Source organism: Panthera onca, chromosome A2 (assembly GCF_046562875.1).
Source record: "Panthera onca isolate mPanOnc1 chromosome A2, mPanOnc1 haplotype 2, whole genome shotgun sequence".
Taxonomy (NCBI): Eukaryota; Metazoa; Chordata; class Mammalia; order Carnivora; family Felidae; genus Panthera; species Panthera onca.
Genome location: NC_138340.1, coordinates 1,622,575 through 1,631,632, shown reverse-complemented (window position 1 = coordinate 1,631,632; position 9,058 = coordinate 1,622,575). Strand labels below are relative to the sequence as shown.

Genomic DNA, 9,058 nt, shown 5'->3' with positions numbered 1-9,058 from the left:
ACCAGGTGAATGGCAAGGGCACAGGCGGGATAGCCTCACCGGCGAGTGTCCACGTGTGACAGCTGCTTCCCGGGCCTCTGAGAGGAGAGCCGCCTCGGGGGGAGCCCCCGCCCCCTTCTCCAACTCTGTGCCTTGTGCACGGGGCTGAGTGCGGGTCCCCACCGGCTCCTGTGTGCTCGCGTGTCCCGCTGTCCCGGCTTCTGTGGGCGAGTTCCTTCTCTGACGGCCGTGCCGGTGCCGGCCGATTCCTGCAGGGCGGCTCCCGGTCACCTCGCCCGGCCCCCCCTCTGCACTCGCTGACCGTTCATACCCCCTCCCACATAGATACACAGAAGTTATTTTTTTAACGGATATTTATTTTTTTACATTGGTCAGTGCTCAGATTGCCGGATCCCACTTCAGGGCTCGAGCTAGGGTCACTGGGACAGTCCCCCGAGGGGGTGGAGTTGCGGGGGGGGGGGGGGGCGGTGGCCAGCTCGGTGGACGCTGAGGCCGCAGACGACAAATTCCTTCAGAAAGCGCAGCTCAAAGTCTTAAAGACGAAATACTGAGCCATGGAGGCACGCTGCCCCCAAAAGGTAGCACGTTTACCAAGCTGGCCCCTCCCACTCGCCCCAGGCAGGGAGCCCCAGCATGCGGTCCCTGGTCCCTGCGGTCCCCACCGGTCTCCCTTTCCTTGGAAACTGCCTGTGGCCGGAGTGTTAGAGGCTTGTAGGCTAGTGAACAGTCTGCTGCATCTAGGGTCGGCTTTAGGTCAGGTACTTTGCGTGGCCACCAGAGTCCCCGGGATGTGAACTTGTTTTTTCTCGTGAAGGGAAATGTCTCACCGCTACCCCTCCCCCGTTTCTGGTGGGTCCTGGGGGGGGGGGGGGGGCCGGGGAGGGCTCGCCTGCCACGATGATGCACCAGCCTCCGCCCCACGCGTGACCTTCCCCAGGAGTGCTTCCGGGCCCCCGAGGCCTTAAGGTGGTGCCCCCACATCCGCATCACAGGAACTGCGTGCGCAGTGAGGGTCTGGAGCTCAGACGCAGAGGCATCGGGCGGGTCGTGGTGGGGGTCTCCAAAGTCTGCACTGGTCTCAGCCACATCTTGCGAGGTATGGGGGGGGGGGAGGGGAGAGGCGACTGTGGGCAGGGAGTGGGCCCCATCGTTCCCATGGGCCCAGATGCCTCATGGCATCCTTTTCGGTTCCGGGCAGGGCCTCCAGGTGCACGGGTAGGGCTTGCTCCTGGCAGGTGACATTTGTCCTTTCCAGGCCCGCTTCCAGCCTTTCCCCCCAACCCGTGGTGGCCTGGCCTTCCCCCTCCCCGCCCCCCAACCCGTGGTGGCCTGGCGGAGGTCCCGAGTGGAGGGGTGAAAGGGCCCGGGCGCCGTGGTGTCCTTGTCTGGTGGGGGGAAGGTAAACTAGGGACCCTTGGTGACTACGGGAGGATGGTGGCCGTTGGTAAGGGAGTATTTGGAAATCCAGAACGGAATCCAACGTTCAGATGTCAGCGCGGGCCTGGGAAACAGCCTGCAGTTGTCAAACATTCTTAGCTTTAAGCCGCTTTAAACGATGCGGGAACGATTCCTTTGTCCGAGCCCCACTCGCTAACCGGGCGCCCGGGCCAGCGGCACCCCCGCCGGGGTCTCGCCCCGTGGCCCGCGCCCCGACGGATCATCAGCACAACCTGCCGTGGGGCCGGCTGGGCGGACGGCTTCTAAGGACTTGCATGCCAAACGTGTGGTCTTTTTCTTTCTCCAATGATTTGTAATATGCATTTTATGACCGGAAACTTTTTGTACGACACTCCAATAAACGTTTTGATTTTAAGTTCTGCCCCCGAGTCTACTCTGACGCGGCTGCCCCCGACTGGGGACGGAGGGGGGCATACGAGACCGCGGGACACTCCCTGGCAGCGACCCGCGTCGGGGTGCCCGAGCTTCAGCGGTCGGGCTGCGCCTTCGGTCACGCGACACGCCCGACGCTCTGTGCACATGCGCCGCGGGAGCCGCAGGACGAGCCGGGGACGTTTTCTGCAGGCCCGGGGCCTCGAAACCAAAAGCTGCCGGCGCAGAAGGTGACTCCTATCCGCGCATGCGCAAAGGTGGAAGCACAGCTTTGTGGGGGTCATAGTCCGACAAGCCCGGACTCCATTTCCCGTGGTGCCCTGGGGGGGGGGGGCGACTTCCGGCGCGGGTACGGGTCGGCGCACGCGGTCTCGGTTCGGTTGACTTTGCGGAGCCATGGAGGGTGGCTTCGGCTCGGACTTCGGGAGCTCCGGCGGCGGCAAACTGGACCCGGGGCTCATCATGGAGCAGGTGAAGGTGCAGATCGCCGTGGCTAACGCGCAGGAGCTGCTGCAGGTCCGGGGTCGGGCCGGGGCGGGCGCCGAGGGCAGTGGGGCCCACCGGGCGCGGGTGTCGCGGCTGAGTTCGCGTTGTCCCCACAGAGGATGACGGACAAGTGCTTCCGGAAGTGCATCGGGAAGCCGGGGGGCTCCCTGGACAATTCGGAGCAGGTGAGGCGCGTGGGGCCGCGTGGAGGCAAGTACGCGTGCGCGGATCAACGGGCGTCGCGGTGGGACGAGTGCGCGTGCGCGGCCCGCTGCCTGGGGGTGGGGCGCCGGTCCGGCCGCTGCTGAGCCGAGCCGCGCCCCCTTCCCGCCCGCAGAAGTGTATCGCCATGTGCATGGACCGCTACATGGACGCCTGGAACACCGTGTCCCGCGCCTACAACTCGCGGCTACAGCGGGAGCGAGCCAACATGTGACCCGCCCCCCCGCGCCGCGTCCGGCCCCGCGGGCTCCCGGCAGGCCCCCACCCCAGTCCCCTTTTCCGTTTCCATAAAGGCCCTTTGTGAAGCGGGGGCCCGCCTGTGCATCCTGCCTGCCCGTGGTTCCTGAGGACGAGACCGGTGCCGCCACACTGGGGTCGTCGCTCCCTCGGGTCGTGGGGGGCCCTGGGACTTCCCAGATTGCAGGCGGCGCGGCCCCTGCGGGGTCCAGGCTCACCGTGCACCTGGGGCTGAGAATCCGCCCTGGGACCTGGGAGCATAGTCAGGCCCCACCTGGCTGTGGCCACCTGAAGGTGGGGGCCAACAAGGGAGGTGCGGAGAGCACCCGATCGGTGTTCCCTGGAGGGGGTCTCTGCGGGAGGTGGCCCGGCGTGTTCCCGGGTCCCCTGACCGGCCTGCGCCTCTTTACCCTCTGTGCCCCTGCTTTCCAATGACCATGACCGGCGAGGAGCCGGTTGCTCACGCGAAAGGCAGTTTGGAGAGGAGACTTGGCCAGACCCCCCGCCCCCAGCTCCGGCGCCAAAGACAGAGGGTAGTCCTGCCCCGGCGAGGCCTTGCTGCCCCTTCCCCGCACCTCCCATATCTGGGCCCCCGGTGAGCAGCAGCCGAACGGTCCCTGCTGTGATACGGAGGTGCTGAGCCAGCAGGCTAGGGACAAGGGGCTGTTTATTGGATCCAAATAAGCAGCAAACGTGCACCCGGTTACCCGCAGCCCCCTAGCCCCCCGCCCGCCTGCCCCCTAGACTCTCCTCCTCGGGCAGAGGGGCCAGTCGGTTCCTGCCGCCGTCACCTCGCGTCCCGGGCGTGTGCAGCCACGTGCTGGTGGTCACTCCTGGATGTTCTGCCCGATCCAGCCTCTGACGGCAGCCACCCGAGTATAGACCCCTGGGAAGTGGGGCCGCCCGCAGCCGTACCCCCAGCTGGTGACCCCAGTTAGCACCCACCGGCCAGAGGGCTCCCTGCAGGCCAGGGGTCCCCCGGCGTCGCCCTGAGGGGAGGAAAGGAAAGGCCTTAAGAGCAGGCCACTACCTCCCCCATAGCATCCCTTGGGCCCGGGTCCTCTTCCTCGTGAGCTTCTTTTCTGGGAAAGGGGTTCTAGGTTAGGATGACCCGTTCAGTTCATGCAGACATTCATGGACACTCGGTATTTCCCCCGGGCTGAATGGGGGCCTCACGCGGCAGTCACTGCCCAGCCCACGTCCCCATCCCGCCGGTGCCGGCGCGGGGAGGGGGGCGGGGCATGCCGAGGCGCCGAAACCGGCTCATAATGGATGCCCAATAAACGGTGGTCGAGTGAAAATTCCTCCAGGGTCAGAAAAGGTGCCCTGCTTGGTGGACTTGAGAGGGCGGCGCCGGAGGGTCTTGCAGCGGTGACGACTTCGCCCCGCCACGCCCCCCTTGCCCTCTGCGTGTGGGACCTGGGTCCCGAGAAGCGCCCGCTTCCGCTGCAGAGTGCGCTCACCGAACAGCTGTCCACGCCGCCCTGCGGGAAGCCGGCGCACAGCATGCGACTGCTGATCTGCACCGGGTAGAAGCGGCGGCACGTCTGCTCGCTGAGGAGGCGCACGGCCGCCTTCTGCAGCTGCCGCGCCATCGAGCCTGCGGGGGGAACGGGAGCCGTGGGCCGAGGGCCCTCTCGCCGCGGCGGGGGGAGGGGGGGCAGCCGAGCCTACCTCCCTCGCGCACCGAGCCCCAGCCGGTGATGACGCAGCGCGCGCCGTCGGGGGGCCGCGGCGTGGGCTCGGGCAGGCAGATGGGCCGCACCAGGCGGCCGCGGCGCACGGGCCCCGCCAGCTCGAGCAGCGCCACGTCGTAGTCGAGCGTGTAGAGGTTGTAGAAGGGGTGTTTGTAGATGCGCGCCACCCGCTCCAGCTGCCCCTCGGCGCCACTCAGGAACGGCGTGCCCAGGAAGGCCGCCCACTGCTTGGGGTCCCCGTAGCTGCGGGGCGCGCGGGGACAGGCGTCGGCCCGAATCCCCGCGCCCCGGGCGCGCGCCCCCCCCCCCCCCCCCAATCTGGAAATGGGGCTGTTGTCGCTTCCCCCTAGGACGGCGGGGAGGGTGCGGGGGTCCCGTGCCTGGAGTGAGTGCTACCGCACACGGAGGTGACACCACAAGCGTATCCGTTCCCGTCAAGTATTAGGGCTCTGGCCCTGGGAGGCGCGCTGCGCGTTTCCCTGGAGGACAGGGCCCCTAGCCTGGTCCGCCGTATGAGCGCCCTACCGGGAAGGGGACTCACCACTGGGTGGCCTTTGGGTCTGGTGCCAAGTGCCAGAGGGGCGGGCCAAGGTGGGAGGGAGTGTTCCATCGTTCCCCAGAGCCTTCCGCCCCGCCCCCCCTTCCCCCCCCCCCCCCCCCCCCCCGCCGCCGCAGACCTGGCCCCCTGGTGCCGGGAGAGGCCATGGCCAGGGTTCGGGGTGGGGGGTGGGGGGGCTGCGGGGCTGGACGGGACCGCGGTGCCACACGGCCAGGGGAGGGGCTGTATAGAGTAGGGGCCGGTCTGGGGCGGTGGGTGCCAGTGGCTGGGGAGGGCATGTGGGGCCAAAGCGTGGACAGGCGACACGGTGAGTTTTCAGACAAGGCGCTCCAGTGAAGCGCACAGGCCAGGGGCGTTGGGGCGGCCGACTCACACATCGAAGCAGTGCGCCGCCGACAGCAGCCACCTCTCGGCCACCAGGACGGCCCCGCAGCGGTGCTCCCGGCGCCGCAGCCACAGGCTCACCTGCCACGGCCACTCCCCGCGGGCCGCGGCACTGCCGCCCACGATCCTGGTCATCGCCGCCACCGGTGCCAGGCCACAGTCTGCGGGGGAGTCGGGTGACAGATCGGCGGGCGAGCGCATCCCCGCCTGCGCGCGCGCAGGGTAGGAGGAGCCCACACTAGGTTGGGGGACCTGCCTCGGGAAACCTCCGCGGTCAGGAACACTGGGCCTGGTGGTTAGGGCTGCAAATGAGGCTTCTCTGAGCTCTTCTCAAATAGTATTTGAAATGCATTTTAGGTTTGCCTCCTTCGTGGCTGAGGGCCAGCCCAGCAACTCTGCTCACCTCCCTCTCCTCACCAGGCGTCTCCCACTGCCCTAGTAGCCAAGTTCCTTGGTGCCCCGGGGCCTTTGCACACCCTAGGCTGCTGCCCAATAGGCCCCTTCCCTGTCCCAACAGCTCCTGCACTGCCCTGGATGCCCTCTCTGGGCATCTCCCCTTACTGGGGTCCTGTGTGACTCAGTATCCTTCCCTCGACACTTCCTCCAGGCTGTGACATGTATCACTCCCCCTCCCCCAGCACAAGATGCCCTCTCAGAACACTACTGCAGACAGAACAAACTGGTGGTTGTAAGGGGTGCTGCAGGAACCCTTACCACCCATAGGGGCACTCAGGGACCCCCCCGTCATTCCCACAAGGAATTTCCCGCCTCCGGAACAGTCCTCCTTCCCCAGCCCGCCTTTCCTGCCCTTCAGCCTCCTGTCCCAACCTCAGCTGGAAGGGGAGAACGGAGGGATGGGGGGCCACCTGCCCGGTTCCCTCTCAGCCCCACCCCCAACACGCCAACACCATGGGGATCTTGCCCAAGACCAGGAGGCCTGGGGAATCTGATGGAAACAGCTCCTCTCCTGGAAGTGCCCCCCCACGCTGAACAACGCGAGAATGTGTGCCATTCCAGGGGGCTTCCTCACCTCCGCTGGAGGCCAAGTTAAGAACTTGGCTGTAACTATTAGAACAGTAAAAATCGCCAGGGCGGGAGGCCAGACCCAGATCAAGCCGGCTGCAGAGAAGTGTTTCTGCCAAGAACAAGCAGCGGCAGCTGTGAAGTGTCCCTGAGTGTCCCTGCTGGAAGCTTCCCCGCACCCAGACCAGCAGAAACTGCCGTCAGGAACCAGAGCCACGTGAACAGAAGACCCCCTTTGGCCTGGGACCTTGGTCTCCTTTGCAGTCCAGGCGCATAACTTCTCAGCGGGTTCCGGACTGGATGCTCCGCATCCGTCTTAACTTTGTGTTGCCAGGGAAACAGGACCTGGGTCCCCCTGAAAGGGTCTAGACGACCCTTGCCCGGACCCCTGGCATGTGGCCGACTGGGCCCGCAGCCAACAGAGACTGCTTCTTTTCGATGCCCTCCACCCCCTCTGTGCCCCCAGACCCTTCCTTGGTCTGGGAGCCGTGCGATGGTTCTGAAGGTGTGCGGGCTGCCTCGCTGCAGCGAGCCCCTAAACCTGGCTTTGTGGGCACAGGTCTGTGCCTGAGCGACCCAGGCTCATCGGGCCACGTGTGCACACGTCCACACGTGTGCAAGGGAAAGGGAAGAGAATAGGGAAGAGAAGGCGGCACATCCTTAAAGACAGTGACCATGAGCGCTTTCCCCCAGCTCCTGTGTCCTGGGGTTAGACCAGACGCACACACCCCTGAACAGGACAGTGGGGATCCAGGGGGCCCAGGGAGGGACCCTGACGCAGGAGGGAAGCAGGGAAACCCCCCTGGGTCGCAGTCTCTCTAGGGGAGTCGGTGAGGATGCTGGAGATGGGGACTTGGAACAGCCGGGAATTCTGGGAAACTCCCCAGGAGGAAGGAAAGCGGATGCAGCCAGCAGAGGCCCGCAGCCCCACGCGCTGAACCCCTGGGACCCCCAGAAGCGTGCTCGGTCCCTCCCTGCCGACCTGCTCCCGCCTGAATGAAGCCAGGCTGCCGTCCCTCAGCATCTGGACACGAGCACAACGTTCATGTCTGCTGGGGGCAGGCGGGGGCGGCGTGCCCAGGGCCCTCCCCCATCCCCCCACCCCGCCTGCACCCTAATTGGTAGGGCCCCTCCTCTGTGGCAGCACTTCCTCTCTGAGTTTTGCCACCTACCACTGGGTCCCTTGAAACTGACACGGTGGGGGGGGGGGGGTTGGCAGGGCAGGAGTGGGATGGTTGCTAAGACAGGGGTCCCCCCAGCACACCCCGCGCCCCACAGAAGCCAGGCCTTGTCCTGCCCTTGGTTCCCCACGACGCTGCAGCCAGTAGGAAGCTGGCCGCTCTTGATGGCGTTTTACTCCGGACCTGCCAATACGCGTTCGTATCTTCTGATCACTGTTTCATAAAAAACGCTTTAGTCACGCACGAAGGATGTCAAAGGCACGTTCTCCGTCAGTATCTCTCTGGGCCCGTTCTGCCAAGATGGGCTGAGCTAATTTAGCCAGGGGCCCCTGAGCGGGGCCTGTGGGGTCAGCTGGGGCCTGCACAGTCCCCTTTTCCCTCCTGCCTGCCAGGGACCGTGTGTGTGCGTCGCCAACGTCTGGTTCCCTGCCGCGCCGCATGGCATCGCACGGCAGGCTCGGCCCGGGGCGGCCCGGAGGAGGGTTTCAAGCATGGACGACCGGTGCCTGGATGTCCGTGATGACCCTCCCGCCGGGCACTTCCCCACATGCCCTGGTGCCTCAGAAAAGTCTGCGTTTTGTAACAGGAGCAGACAGCGGCGCCTGGGTGGCCGTCAATTGAGCGTCCGCCTCTTGGTTTCAGCTCAACTCGTGGTCTCAGGGTTGTGGGATCGAGCCCCACGCTGGGCTCATGTTGGGCACAGCGCACAGCCTGCTTGGGATTCTCTCTCTGTCCCTCTCCTTTTGCCCCTCCCCCACCCTTGCACGCTCTCTCAAAATAAATAATAAATAAGCATTAAAAAAATAAAGGAGTGCCCGGGTGGCTCAGTTGGTTGAGCGGCCAGCTTTGGCTCAGGTCATGATTTCATGGTTCATGAGTTCAAGCCCCGTGTCAGGCTCTGTGCTGACAGCTCAGAGCCTGGAGCCTGTTTCGGATTCTGTGTCTCCCTCTCTCTCTGCCCCGCTCTCTGTCTCAAAAATAAACAGTAAAAATTTTTTTTAATAAAAAATAGGGGCACCTGGGTGGCTCAGTAGGTTAAGCATCTGGCTTCAGCCAGGGTCATGGTCTTGTGGTTTGTGGGTTCAAGGCCGACATCAAGTTTTGCACTGACAGTGCAAAGCCTGCTTGGGATTCTCTCTTCCTCTCTCTCTGCCCCTCCCCTACTTGGGCTCTCTCTCTCTAAGTGAATAAACAGACTTAAAAAAATGAAAAATAAATAAGTAAATAAATAATAAATAACACAGGAGCAGACAGGGGCTTGGGGCTAAGGCATTTGCCACTAGACAACATACATCTGGCCAACCAGTGCCCGTGTCCCTGGCTCTCAGGACTGGGGGGGGGGGGGGTGCTGATCCAGTGTGACAGGTGTCCTTACAGGTGACGACATGAGGACACAGACACGCACAGAGGGACGATCCCATGAGGACACAGACAAGGGA

The 9,058-nt window shown here is 64.7% G+C and overlaps 2 protein-coding genes across 4 annotated transcripts in view; one reads left to right on the top strand and one right to left on the bottom strand.

The window, feature by feature from the left end:
* Positions 1 to 2,083: 2,083 nt before the first annotated feature.
* Positions 2,084 to 8,482, top strand: TIMM13 (translocase of inner mitochondrial membrane 13). Of its 2 annotated transcripts, none has more exons than XM_078443686.2 (3): positions 2,084 to 2,346; positions 2,433 to 2,501; positions 6,230 to 8,482. In XM_078443686.2, exons 1-3 carry the CDS (start codon positions 2,227 to 2,229, stop codon positions 6,464 to 6,466), a joined length of 426 nt encoding a protein of 141 aa, XP_078299812.1. In that variant the 5' UTR covers positions 2,084 to 2,226; the 3' UTR covers positions 6,467 to 8,482. The 2 variants fall into 2 exon arrangements, with proteins under 2 accessions (XP_078299812.1, XP_060485779.1); XM_060629796.3 differs by lacking the exon at positions 6,230 to 8,482 and adding an exon at positions 2,654 to 4,079 and having other exon boundaries at positions 2,128 to 2,346.
* TMPRSS9 (transmembrane serine protease 9) overlaps positions 3,603 to 9,058 on the bottom strand; it is a 49,185-nt gene continuing 43,729 nt past the window's right edge. Inside the window, exons 16-19 of one of the 2 annotated variants that reach the window (XM_078443684.2) lie at positions 5,405 to 5,576; positions 4,450 to 4,715; positions 4,239 to 4,375; positions 3,603 to 3,764 (exon numbers count right to left, since the gene is read on the bottom strand). In XM_078443684.2, coding sequence (XP_078299810.2) covers positions 3,603 to 3,764; positions 4,239 to 4,375; positions 4,450 to 4,715; positions 5,405 to 5,576 — 737 coding nt within the window. Of the gene's footprint in view, positions 3,765 to 3,947; positions 4,376 to 4,449; positions 4,716 to 5,404; positions 5,577 to 9,058 lie in introns of those variants that run through there. The other variant, XM_060629794.3, reaches the window with a different exon arrangement.